The sequence below is a fragment of the Rosa rugosa genome, chromosome 2 (assembly GCF_958449725.1).
Source record: "Rosa rugosa chromosome 2, drRosRugo1.1, whole genome shotgun sequence".
Classification (NCBI taxonomy): Eukaryota; Viridiplantae; Streptophyta; class Magnoliopsida; order Rosales; family Rosaceae; genus Rosa; species Rosa rugosa.
The window spans coordinates 63,590,140-63,604,603 of NC_084821.1; the positions used below are offsets into that span (position 1 = coordinate 63,590,140).

The 14,464-nt window shown below is 39.2% G+C and overlaps 1 protein-coding gene across 1 annotated transcript; it reads right to left on the reverse strand.

The window, feature by feature from the left end:
* Positions 1-11,782: 11,782 nt before the first annotated feature.
* On the reverse strand, positions 11,783-14,082 carry LOC133729248 (9-cis-epoxycarotenoid dioxygenase NCED2, chloroplastic). Its single transcript, XM_062156742.1, has one exon. The coding sequence runs from the start codon at positions 13,948-13,950 to the stop codon at positions 12,127-12,129; it is 1,824 nt and encodes a 607-aa protein (XP_062012726.1). The 5' UTR covers positions 13,951-14,082; the 3' UTR covers positions 11,783-12,126.
* Between the last annotated feature and the right edge of the window lie 382 nt (positions 14,083-14,464).

Consider the following 14,464-nt stretch of genomic DNA (forward strand, 5'->3'; position numbering starts at 1 on the left):
AGTCAATCACTTACAACTCATGTCGCCCTCACACGTAGAACCGATTAGCTTCTTGAATTAGATCTTCTTGGACTGAGGAGTAAGAACCAAGTAAAACTTATTGTCGAAGTAAATTTTTAATTCATATTCTTTTAAGACAGCATATACAATATAAGTTGAGACTCACGTTAAAACTAGGTACTTTGAGGTCAGCTCATCTTATTAGTGCATCAAAAGTGATCATCTATAAGGTATTCATGCATGGCCATCAAGGTCTGCTAATTAAGCTAAAAGAGTTTATGTTAGGGAAAAATGAATGGTTGAAACGAGCAGGCTCACTTCACGTGCTTCTGATTGACCTAAGCGGACGTGGCAACAGAAGACCGAGCTACCTGTGCCACGTGAGCTGCGTACGTGCACAGAATTTGCATGCACAATAAAACAGTATCTTTTTTCTTTATAGAAAATATCCATTATGTTCCTCATTTTTGGGAGGAAGATATATGGGATGACGATCCATGCAGGTTGATCAACTCCATATATACAAATATACATATACATACATATATATATATCAGTATCAGTTGCCTGCCTTCATTGAAGCGTTGCTTCTGGACTCGAAGGGTCAAGATCCGACTTCATTACCGACGTATTGGTCTTCATTTTTCTTCAAACAAGAAAGATGGGTATTGATCAAATCGTCCCTCCTGAATTCTCGGGGGTAGCCTACGAGCCTGCATGTAGAAAGGTCTTCTTCTATAATGTCAACTGAGGTGGAATGTTCGGCTCCAAGTTAATAGGAGATGTGTTCATTCTTCATACAGAAATCTCGCACTAGAGGAAAATACGCAATTTCGGATACTCAATTACATAGTTGCTCGGCGCCTCGATCTCTTATCTTGCTTCTGGTATGTTGTTGTTGACTTGTTGCTCTTGTCTTTTCTTATTCCTTTTTTTTAGAGCAATTGCTCAATTTGGTAAGACTTTTCTTTTCCACTCCTCAAACCTTATAAATAAGTTGGGACTACGTACATTGATAGTTTACATAATTTAAGGTCATTTGAAATAAATAAAAAATTATATGTTGCTTAAATCTTGATCTCCCTTATTGTGAACCCTAATTCTTCTCTCTCTCTCTCTCTTTTTTTAAAAAAAAAACCCTAATTCTTACATATCCTAGTAAAAATCGAACTCATGACATTTACAATATTGAAATTATAACTTACTAACAAATCACAGCTCACATGCATTTCTTTATCTCACCTCTTTCTATCTTGAATTCACTTTTTAAATCTTTTCTTCCCCTATCATATTCCTGTCGAGGATCTTCTCTTTCCGACTTTCGCTCTAATTGATAAATTCCATCAGGGCCTCAGGGGTTAAATATATTCTAAGGATATCTCTCCTGAATTAGTTCAAAAATCTCTTGAGTAAATGTACAAGTCATAAACCTTCGGAATCTAATTTTTTTATAATGTCATAAGTCTTAAATTCGATTCCTAGTTTCCTCCTTATACAAGCACAGATGTAGTAATGTAGAGTCAATGTAAGTTTTGACTGTCATTATTTTTCTATATGTATCTTTACGTAGAGAATATATAGTAAATATAGTAAAGGATGTTAAATGTTCATCTTTACGTCAGTGAGATAATTGATCGTGTTAAATATGTATGCTCACATGCCATATAACAAAGATGACGGAGACCATGGAATAAGAGCGATCATCGAGTAAGACTCCTCTACTGAGATCGATATGTAAACACATTACACATGGCAGTAGTTCATGATGAGTCATTGAGTCATGCTCACCGATTCCAGGAAACATGGTGTTCTATTTAATCTAGTAGCCGGTTTTTTTTTTTTTTCTTTGGTGGGTTCAAGAAATTTGGTCTACAAGAACAGACCCATACCAAGTACCTCAACCTATCTATTCCTTTGTATATAGTAAATACGTGATCAAACTGTTGAGTCGATCTCACCGTAAACCTGAAGGGCCAGTTGAGCAGTCATCTGTTTCAGACAGAAAGATACATATGGCTGAGTGTTTACTCGACACCGCATTCATACTTCGCATGTATACACATTTTGTTTCCTCCAAACCAGTGGGAATTTTGTCAAGAAAATTCAGCAGGTGCCAGCTTCAGTTTGCTTATACAGTACTACAGCACTACAAGCTTGTACTGGACCATATACATATCTATGATTCTATACACACACACTTGATCGACTTTCCAGAAGAAAATATGTGTGGTGGTGAGAGATGATGATGGTGGTGACAATACGTATGCAACTAATCATGTAATATAAACGTGTGATGCCACAAGACTTTTGATCTCATTTTCTTGAAATTTAGGTCAAGTTTGTGCACTAATATATGGAGGCTAGGCCATATGATAAAGAGGATCAAATATACTATATTTACTACAGTACTACAGTATTTCTGAGATGTATCCTAGCCTGGAAAATAAGTAATAACTAAGTAAAATTCTGGTTATTGATTCTTTGTTTTACTATTCTGTGCTTCTAAAATCATGTCTATGATCGATCACATCCATTTTATTCTCTACTCTGATAACCTTTCTTCTTCTTTTTATACACCTACTCTGGTAACCTAAAATGTTGTATTATCATCAATAAACAAAAAATCTTATAATTTGTGTGTAATTTCTTGCGTTCATTGATTTGATCGCCAATCGGACAGCTGTTTAATGTAATGTGTGTGGCATACCTTCTGCAAACTGGAATTTATTGAAACCACTATTGTTGAATATTATACTAACAGGTCGGAAAAAAAAAATTGTGATATATGCTATATACAATTATAAATTAAGCTAAAGAGTGAAATAAGAGAAACCCTAACATAATACAGTAATGGTTTATATTTCTGAGAGCCCACAGCCCCACATGATGCTTGGCTGACGATTAATCCCGCGTCTTGTTCATGATCTCATACATTAAGGTCTAAGTTTGGTGGATGAGGGTAATTGAATATATTAGTATCTGACCGACCACAAGAAAGAACCACTTTAATACTTTTGGGCTACTTTAATCCTTTGGTTTCAATCGTCAATCCCATCACTACTATTCAAGGATATGAAGGATAGGGATTGAGGTTTCTTTTCTAGGTTTCATATATTTTTGCTTATCCTTAGAAAACACACCCGAAAGTAGGGTAAAGGAAATGGAAGTGTCGAAGTGATACTTCTTAATTATTAAGAGTGGCTACTCCAGATTGCCCCACTTCTCTTAAGTTCATGTCCAATAACTGACTGCGATTGAAACCTCACAGACGTACTACTCCATTATGGCATTACAGGATGATCGAGAGGAATTCTAAAACAAAGTTAGGAGTCAAAATGGAAGATAAACATTTGCTAAATGTATGCAAGTATAGTATTGAACGCACATACATGTGACCCAAGACTAAAAGGGATGAGCTATGAAGATCAACATCGATCATAATGTAAGTTTTTGTTTTGACGGTGGCGATAGTAAAAATAGTAACTGTAATTGGTAATAAAACTTATTAATTGAAGAGTAATTCTTAAATACATGTAAATTATGACATTAAACTTATAGTGATGATAAACAAAGTAGTTAGTGCCTTGGTGGTTAACTAGTGATTATACATCATAGAGTTCGTCACAGTCCACACATATTTCAAACCTCTGAATAACTCTATTGATGTTTGTTTCCTTCAGCCCACCCATACGTACACTTGTTTATTAATTTTAGGGTTTGTCCAGAAGGATATATTCTTCCGGGAGAAAACGAGGACATGTATGCAGCAGCTACACACGGCTACTTGAAAATTGAAACTTGAAACAATCCCAAAGATTCCTATTCCAATTAGTTGATCCAATTCAATTAGTGTTACTGAGATCTCGGCCTCTTGTCAGGGCCAAGCAAATCCTGCCTACCAATGGCGGCCACTGTCGGTCTCATACACGACCACCCCCCCCCCCTGTCGTTTCTATTCATTTAGTATTCTTTATGTATTTCTTTGTATGCACTTTTTCGGTTTTCTTCTTCTTCAAGATTGACTGGTTTTCCATGCATCACATCCCAGCTCTGACCCTTTCCTTGGATGTTTGCCAACTTCCCACTACTGGTTCTCGGCTCCTAGTCTAAGATGTCACGTGGGTTTCACGTGATTTTCATGTGTGTTGAGGTTGCAGAAACGTTTAGAATTTGGTCACTTTCTTGAATATGAACTCCACTGTCTCATTTGTTCCTTTTCATCGGAATTTCAATTCTCTCTTCACCATCAATAACTATTAGAAGTTTTTATTTTCTTTATCCAAAAGCATGTGTAGGATATTAAAATGTCAGAGACATGACTTTTTTTGTGATTTTTAATTTCCGATCACGGTCATATGTGTCTAATAATGGAACAACGCATGGAATTTAAGTGCTCCAATAATTACTGTAAACTCTCCTCTGTTATTGTAATTCAAGTAGGTATACGTATAGGCTATAGGTATACAGTATACTCAACAAGTAATTGATTTTCCAATTATAAAGTAATTGTCTCAAATTTCAAATACATCACGGGTTGGAAGAAACATACATCATTTCAAATTAAGTTCATTCTGCTCTTCCGTGGCTTACCAAATATTAAGGGCATTAGCTAGAAAGGTTTAAATTTGTTCTATACAACAGAAATATTGTATTACCGTTTCTTGCATAACAAGAAACCTGCTATGAAAATAATTTAAATATGTGTGAATTGGACAGTGGGAGATCGATCAATCGACCTTTTCCAATGCAGCTAGTATAAAACGAAAAACACAAGTTAGTCAGTGATCAATCTTTATCTTATTTATTGTAATCGAAAATAAGATATTTATCTTCTTATATCTTAACATCTCGTTGTTGGCTTCCTAGTGTTGGAAAGGCACATTTCCCAGTTCATGCAGCAGTCTTCAAGTGACATCTTACGAGTTCCGATCAAAGACTGACAAACATTACTACAAAACCATGCCAGCTAGGGTTTCCTTGAGTAATACTACAAGTTACAGCTGCAGATCGATCTTGAAGACGAATTTTGTGAATACCAAGTAAATTACCCACAGATTGAGAATACCACGTAAACTATACTCTGTGAAAGCATTAATATATTGACCATGGATGTCATGCTATGACAGACAACCTGTTTAAAGCTTGAAGCTTTGAAGCTAGCTTCCAGAGGACAACTGGCCAAAAGAACCATTAGAGCAAGTTTACCCGTGGGTCACCAAGTCACCTACTATTCACTGCTTTTTATGTGTATTTTTACTATCTGGATCACGGGCACAGTGTATTTCGTGCCCTGGGTCACCATGTGTCACCCTGTGTCACTTTCTGGGTCACCCTGGTGACCCAGGTCTTATTGGAAACTGTATCCGTGACCCAGAGAGTGGAAATAAACACTAAAAAGCAGTGAATAGTAGGTGACCTGGTGACCCAACGGGTGAACTTGCTCTTAGGCCTCGTTTGGTTCACGGAAGGGAAATCAATTCCCTTGTCTTTCCCATGGAGAAGGGAAACTAAAGTTCCTATCAGTTTTCCTTTCCTCTGTTTGGTAAAGCAGAGAAAGTATTCAGGAAAGACCATTTGATTTCCCTTCCGGTGTTTGGTTGGTGCAGGAAATGAAAGTAAAAATATATCAATGTTTCAATGATACCCTTGTATTTTAAAATAAAAACAACATCATAAAAATTCAGAAGTACACTAATTTTTTATGCAAGAGAGGGTATTGTTGTCCAAAATTTTTGTAATAAATGCTGGGAAATGGGAAGGGAAAATCAATCCCATGGGGTCTGAGTGGAATGATTTCCCCCCTACTTTCCCCTCTGTCAAGAAAGTATTTCCAGAATTTGTGGTTACCAAACAAAGGAAAGTTACTTTCCTTTCCTGAGTCCTCAATTCTGCGAACCAAACGAGGCGTTAGGGTTAATTTGCAGACAACCAACCTGTATCTAAGAGCAAGTGCACCCGTAGTCAAGAAAAGGCAAAGTCGAGAAGTCAAGAATTCGACCAGTCAAGTTACTATTCACTACCACTGGACATGGGTTTACACCCGTTGTTTTTCTTGCCCGGTCAACACTGTTCATTATTATATAATTTTAGGGGGGTCTCGAAAATCGACTTTTTACACATACATAATTTGGGAAAACTTTCTTCATGAAAGTTATAGAGATCGTCGATATGATCTCGTCCATACATGGAACGCAATATTCAGAGTTCGTATGAATTTATTATGAATTTTTGAAATCTGAAAATTTTCTATAAATAGCAACAAAAAAAAATAATAAATTCTATTTTGTTTCAAAGGACGAAAATTTTTCTTTTTTGCATTTTCCCCCCTCCGTTTCTCTCTCTCGCAGCTGCACCAGACCTGGCGGGTTTTGTCCGACCCGACCCGGATTTTTCTCCGTCCTCCGGCGTCCTCCGGCCAAGGACCCGGCCCCCCCGAGGTCGCCTCACCTCGTCCGGCCGCTCCGTGGCGTCAACCCGCCCAGACGCTGCCCCAGGCCGAGATCGAAGCAACCCAGGCGGGTCTGTTTGCTGTTACCGCTTCAGTTCCACGATGTTGCTGCCCCGAGGTCGCCTCACCTCTTCTCTCTCCGCAGACGTCACCCACGTTTGGGTGTGGGCCGAGCTGGCACAGGCCTTGGCTGGGCAAGGAAAATGTCATCCTCTTGCCTTTTTTCTTGACTGAAGTCAAGAAAGTTCTGACTTTGCCCGGTCAAGGTTCTGTTGGTGGAAGATGGTTTTTTTTCTTGCCCTGTCACCACCTCAGCAAATCCTGACTTTGCCCGGTTAAAGAGTAACCGGTGGACTTGCTCTAACGGGAGACCAGTGATATATCAACCTAGCTGCTTGCTTCGAAGTTGATGCATAAGATTGCGACAAAATTTACTGCATGATTGAAAATTTTGAAATGTGTATCTTTTACCATAAACAAAGCGAAATATATGATCTTCTAGTTTTAGATTCTTGCATCAATGTCAGGTTGGCTACCTTCGACCAAAGAAAAAATGCCAGGTTGGCTACGCAGGAACCCTAATTATGCTAATCTACTAACTATATATTACCTTTTCAGGGGAAATTAAGCAGCTGATATACACTTTCATACTTGGATTTCAAACATATCGGCTATCTACCAAGTACCAACCCTAATTTAGTAGGACATGACAAAATTTGCCTCATATATTTAATTGCAGGCTTGCAGCTTTAATCGATTAGGTTTTTCATCTGGGTCACTGGACCATTGGCTATAGGGAACATAAAAACCAGAAGGAACAATCATAGCTAATGCCACAGCCCCACATTCAATTACAATTTACAAAACTACAAAATTTCTTTAATACTAGCTAGAGCTGTTCACTACTGCAAAATTAGCATTTCAATAATGGCTAGCATGCATAAAATGCTTCATGCATGTTTTTTATGTTGGGTCGGTGGTCGGTCTAAGCTTTCTTTATTATAATGATTAATGACAATGGATGAAACGATACTTCCGAGTTCGAGTAAAAAAGCCAAAAGAAAAAAGTTTTTGTGGAATAGCGGATGTAAAAGGCCGGGCAGGAGTAAAACTAAATTTTTACAATGTGCATTACTGGTCAGTGATCTCAGTCATAGAGATTTTTTTCCTTGAATTTTTTTTTTTTTTTTTTTGTATAATTTTATTGAGACGCTTTCAGATGACTATTGTATACATAATTAATATTCCAAAACACATAAGAAATAATTAAATAAAAATTGTTTTGTGATATCAATAGGATAATTGCAACTCGGTCACCTACCTAAATTTTTCCTTAAATTTAAAATTTTTCCTTAAATTTACATGAAAGTTAATAATAAAAAAATATATATATTTACTCTCCTACCAGTATCGATGAAAATTATCTAAAATTGATTAAACAAGTCTTTTAATTATTTCCGGGGACTACATGTTCTTCTCTCGGTGTTTTCTTGTTGTCAATGTGGTAGTGACTTGCTCTTGCACGTGGTCTGGATGGTTTGGGACACGGTGTTGATGAAGGGGAAGTGGCTGTTTGTAATGTTGGTTGCAAGGGTTTATCGTGACTCTCGGAAGTGGTCTTATACTGTAGCCCGAATTGAGGGGCGATTAGTTTGGTTAGGGGTTGGGCCCATTCGGCTCATGGATGTCACTGTGGTTGACGGACCCGTAACTAGGGTTGTTTTTAGGGAGGAGAGTGGGGAACTTATGTCCACCACCGGTCATTCCCAACTTATGTAATCTTGTTATTTTGGAATAAAAAGTTTTTCATTCTCAAAAAAAAAAAAAAAAAAAGTCTTTTAATTATATCCTTATTTTACCTATCTAAATTTGTCCTTAAATGACAGAAGTACGTTAGGAGCTTTTACTCTTACATACGTTATTTCTTACCACCCAAATCTAATTAGCAATAGAGCTCATGGCATCCAAATCCAACTAGCAATAGACGTGGTGTGATTGGTGAACGCATCCAATTTTGGTACATTTTGTTGCAAGATGAAACCTTAGCTAGCTAGCTATTGGCCATTACTCCAACGTACGTTTCCGTAGCCACCTCACTCTTCACCACTTCTAGTAATTGGAAGTGGGTGCGTCATAACAGCACTAATAATTAAGCTACTACTATATATTTTGAAATTCATCGTGAGCGTACTCGTTTAGGGAGTTTGGCACAATCGATGATGATCATTCGATCATATTTAGTAGTATATATTGTCTTATATCGATCTAAACCAAGAGATTAGTTCATGGCCATCCAAATATGCACACGTTAACATTAGTGATCGTCGACATACATTTCTTTCGGTATTTAATTTGTAGCACTGCATTTGACCAGATAAAGTGTACTAGCTTTATGTCTAGAGAAATTCTAACAATAATCACGAGCACTATAGCACTACAAAATGAGTTGACTTAAGTTCATTGCTTGCTTGCTTGTAAGTAAGTTGGATGAGATTTTTTGTTTCCTTTAAGAAAGTGAGGAATGATAACGATGATCAAGAGCGCGCATTATGGAATACGTAATTGCAATTACTTATCCAACAACAAGACATATATATATATGTATAACTAAATTTCAATTAAAACAAGTGTCGACGGCCGGGCCTTGAACCAATTAAACAATATATTCATTTCAATTAAACTATTAATTAATTAAGGGAATCATGCCAGTTGGTTGATGTATTGTCTGTCATTTATCTCTTCACTTGAGGTTTAGAGTTTAAGATTTACGGCTCTATTCTATAAATGAACATGTATATCGGGTTCGTTTTCAATCAAGAGGAAAAGTGAAAGATGGCCTTTGTAGTCTTAGCTAATACAGTTTCCAAACTTTTGAAACGAAAACCTAGCTAATGAACCTTTTCGACAAACCTCTCTACGATAAAGTTAAGTGGGACTTTTTGTTCCCCCACCCAACTTTGCTGTAACTGTCACTGGCCATAAACATCTTCTGCAAAGTTATGGCCAGCATTGAGTTTGCGGCAAAATATGAATTTTGTGCGATTTGTTGTTGAGAAATAATTTAGGGAATCGTACATAGCTGCATGTGGGATTTCACTGTCGCATTAACTTTTCAAATGCTTTGCAACATATGAACAAATTCTCAAAGTATTCAATAGTCCACATATGGGGAGGACCATGTCATCGACGTCACGTGGTAGCTCATCATCCTAATAGAATATTAATTGTTAGCAAATTATTATACTTGATAATGTGACAAAACATCAAGTTTATCATATGTATCGCTCTTCTCTAGCTATCCTCTCTTAACATATGCACATACAGATACACAAGTCGGTCATGATCGATCGACAACTAAAGTGGCGTGCTATTTTCCTAAATGAGCTATCTTTATTCTTTAGTACGTGTTTATATGTGTTTTGGTTATATTGGAATAAGTCGAACTCTTTATCTAGCATATGTTATTATCCATCCATTTGTCTTCTTTTACATTAATTAAACTAACCTAAAAAACTAATACTATGTACCATTAGGTGTGTAATTTATGTCTTAACAGATTGAATGTTTATTTTTCATTTTTTTTTTTTTTTTTTAAAAAACTTAGCCCACCCCACTCTTACATGTTCAGTGAGAATCGAACCATTGACTTTTACAATGTTGGAATTATAACTTACTAACAAGTCACAGCTCATCTGCGACCGATTGAATGTTTATTTTCGTTACGTTTGAATGATATGCTAATTGATGGAAAAAAAAAAAAAAAAGTCAGGCAACTTATAAACTAAAAAAATGTACCATTTTCTCATGATAGTAAACAACTAAGTAAAACTAAACATGTTCACTATGGTAAAAGTCGGTGCTAATTTTCTATCGTTTTCGATTAAAGTAAAGTCTGGGTGTAAAAAATTACAGCCCTACGATCACCATCAATTGATACGGTGCAAATCGTAGTACTGGAGTAGAAGACAATTTTACTCATGTAGAGTGATCTTTACGTACGTCCTATGGCACAGGACAAGTTGAGCGAAGATTTTTTTGATTGATATAACATGCTTACGTGCATGCTTATTTGACTGTTTCACTAATCAATCAATTGGTCATGACTCATGAGTCTATGGTTCATCCGTCATCTCCAGAGTCCAGACCCTTTGTTTATTATCACTTTTACTTTATTGTTTTTACCCTTCTGAAAGCGAGGCGTTGATCTAGGCTGGGACCGTGGTAGTTGGTGGAACAGTGGGGACACAGATCCAGTAAAAGCCAAAAGGATTTAAAACGACCGTTGGTGGGTATTTCGGTTTTGGTGCAAATTTATAAAGGAGTTTTTTTTTTTTTTTTTTTTTTTTTTTTTTTTTTTTTTGAAATTTGTAGGGTTAGAGCAAGTGCACCCGTAGTCAAGAAAATGCAAAGTCGAGAAGTCAAGAATTCGACCAGTCAAGTTACTATTCACTGCCACTGGACATGGGTTAGCACCCGTTTTTTTCTTGCCCGGTCAATACTGTTCATTTTTTAACTGTTCATTAGATCTTTAATTGAAATGGAAGGCTGGGATTGCATGACCGTTACCCAGCTTTTTACTGTTCATCTGACGCCTCCTACTGTGCAGCCACGTTCTGCTTTCTTCTCCATTCCTTCTTTCTGGAAGCATCTCTACCCGGTCAAAAATTTAGTCAGCAGCTTGCCTTTTTTTTTTCTGCCCTCTGTCATCAAAAGCCAACTTATGGCTAGGCAAACTTTCACCGGTGGAAGCCATTTTTCTCCTTAGCCCGGTCACCACATCATCATTCCTTCCTTTTGCTCGGGCAAACCAACACCGGTGAACTTGCTCTTAGCATGATTTTTCTTTGGGCTGGTACTAATTATTTTAGTTTTATAGAGGACAACAATTAGTGAGAATTTATAAAGTTGAGAACTGGCCCCATTTTTAATAAAATTTTTGGAACCATAAAGTGAGACACACTGATGGACAAATGTTTTCTCTCATGAGTCACATTTTTCTTATGCTTAGTGGATCCCCTATTGTGATAAACACAATCTTGAGAAATTTAGAATTTGTAAGTTTGTAACAATGAAAATAAAAATGTGGGAGTAGGTTCGTATAGAGTATAATTTATTTTTCCCCTCAATGACCTTTATGTTTATTTAAATTTTTTACTATATTTCATAGTTATATTTTTACGCATAAAAAGTGTCAGATATTTCAGAGTTATATTTTGACGTAAAATATGCATCTTCCGTTACTTACAAAAAAAATATATCGTATCCTAAAGAGCACTAGATTTTGAGCAAGCTATTAGAGTTGTAGATTTGTACCACAGCTAGATCACTGTACGATGAAACAAAACCATTTAAGGTAAAACTCTAAATATTTACCATTTACAGCATAGTGAAGAAGAAGAAGAAGAAGAAGAAGAAAGAAAGAAAGAAACATAAACCAGCTGAGCTCAAAAGGTACATACAGTCCAAAAGCTACAAACTGGCTCCTGATCGATCAAAACATTATAGCCTAAAAAGCCTACCAAAAACAAAATTGGTAGTTAGGGTTTTAAATACTCCAGGAGAATCCGGGGACCTGTCAACCCATCCCTCTGGTAAATTCCCCCGATCATCATCAACCCCTCTAATTTTTACCAACCATAGACGGTAACAATTCACACTAGTATGTTCGCAAGCTACTGCTATGCCTGGTTTTTCAAGTCCTTCGAGTCTATGAACGTGCCGTGAAATCCATACGGAACTCTTGACGGTAGCGTCACAGTGGCTTCCAGCTTCAAATTCATGGCATTCACAATCTGAAGCTCCGACTTCCACGTCTTCTCGTCGTGAACAAAGCTCAGAATATACCCACCATCTTCTTCCCCACGTGAACCCGAAGGAAGAAAGAAGGGCTCACCACCAAACTTCCTGTCTCCGTAAATATGCTTTTTTACTTCCCCAGTAAAAAGATCCACCTTGGCGAAACCAGAAACTTTTGGCCACGGTTCAGCAATGGCGAGATAAGCATACCGAGTCTTTCTCCCGAGCCGGTTCCGATTCACCATTCCCGCCTCCAAGTTCACATGCTCCGACTCCTCCGAAATAATCGGCCTCCGAGTCGACTCGCCGGTTTTCAAATTGAGCCGGATTTCGGACAACACACTCTTCAAGCACTCGTCATTCTCATTAAATATCGAGTCCGGTGGAGTCATGCATGACCCGATCACAACCACCTCATCGGACTCAGGCTCCTCCCACGCATTCCACAAGTGGAAGCAGAAAGTGTCCGGGCATTCAACCCAAATTATATCATCAGCGTTTGTGGCATTTTTCGCCAGAATTCCGAACCTGGATTTCTTGTTCTTGTCGTAGATCACCGGCGACCCGCCGGTGATCATCTCCTGCAGCTTGAACACCACCTGCTGGTCGGGAATCACGACGAAGTTTTCGGTGATGGCGAAGTCGTGCATCATTGTGGGCTCCGCCAGAGGGATTTCCACGTCCGGAGACTTCTCCCCGTCGGCGGAGAATTGGAAGTATTTCAGGTAAGGCCTCTTCACGACGTCGTAGCTGAGCGTGTGGAGGTGGCCGGACACCGGGTCGACTTTCGGGTGGGCGATCATTGTGGACCCGAGTTGGGTTTCGAAGTCGTAGCGGCCCACTGTTTCGAGGTCGCCGGAGGGAGTGATCCGCACTTGGTACGGCATGTCGTCCTCGGACATGGCCAAGAGGCGGTCGTTGAAGTAGACTAAGCCGGCGTTGGCGACTCCGATGCCGTGGCTGGGGTCCACGAGGCCCAAAGCGCCGCGCGCGTAAAACAAGGCGAGGCGGGCGATGCCGGAGTGGCCGTGGAGCTCGCCTATGGCTTTTGGGAAAACGGGTCGCCCGATTTCCCGCTCCTGGACCAGTCTTTGGGTTTCAGTGAACCGACATGCGTAGCTGGCGGCTCCGTCATTTATGCTGACGGCGTGGACCATGCCGTCACCGTCGAAGAAGTGGTGGCCGGCGACCGGCTCGTGTAAGGGGTTCGCGCCGTTACGGACGTAGACGCCGCTAATGCATTCGGGTATGGTCCCGGATACTGGCAATGAGTGACGGACGGGTTGCTCCGGCACCGGAGCGAAGTTCCCGGCGATTTGGACACGTGGGTCGGCGGTTTTGGGGAGAGGGTTTTGGCTCTCACGCGAGACCAAAGCACCTTCCAACATGTCCAAGGCGGTGGAGGCAGCTCTCTGAAGCAAATTCCAGTGTGGAGGTTGCTGCGTTGTAGTTACCGTTTTAGGCTTTGGAGAAGGTGTTATAGTGGCCTCTTTGTTAATTACTCGCGGATGGTAGGGCTGTTTTGGGAAGTGAAGAACTGAAGGAGACTGGAGAGCTGAGTGAATGGTGCTGGTTCTGTTTCTGTTCAAGGCGATGGATCTTGTCGGGAAGCCCATGTTTACTAGTGAAGAAAAAGAGGAGGAGGGAGAAGAAAGGTGGTGTTGTATTTGGGCTGTGTGAGCCCAACTATTCGAAGGAGTAGCCATAGCGCGCTAGTGTGTTTTTGTGTATGCACGCAAGGTATTTTGTGTGTTTTGCCTCACTGAAATTTTTGATTTCTTTGAAGGCAAAGAGGAGGGAGGGAGAGAGAGAGAGAGAGTGAGTGAGATTTGGGGAGAAAGAAAGAGAGAAAATGGAGTATAAATAGAGTTGGGGGAGTGTGGAGGTCGAGTCCACGTCAGACCATCTAAGAGAAGACCACGTAGTGGATTGGTGGAAAGGGCATTGGGGATTGACATTCGAGACTTGAGGCCTCCAAACAAAAAGAAAAATACATGTATTTTTGTATATGGGTTGTGACTTGTGAGGCAGACAAAACATAAATCATGACCATACAGTTTTTCTTTTTTTTGAATAATATGGGGTATAATTGGATGGGGTCCTGGAATTAGGGACCAATGAAGGAGAGGGTGCATGAAGAAAGGGATTGAGGGACTGATGCCCGCAAAAAGAGTAAAAAGAAGAGATTAATGACTAGTAATGTAATGGTCACCCGTTGTT

What these genes read in the sequence shown, in the direction of transcription:
- LOC133729248 (XM_062156742.1), bottom strand. Translation starts at nt 13,950, where the DNA reads ATGGCTACTCCTTCGAATAGTTGGGCTCACACAGCCCAAATACAACAC.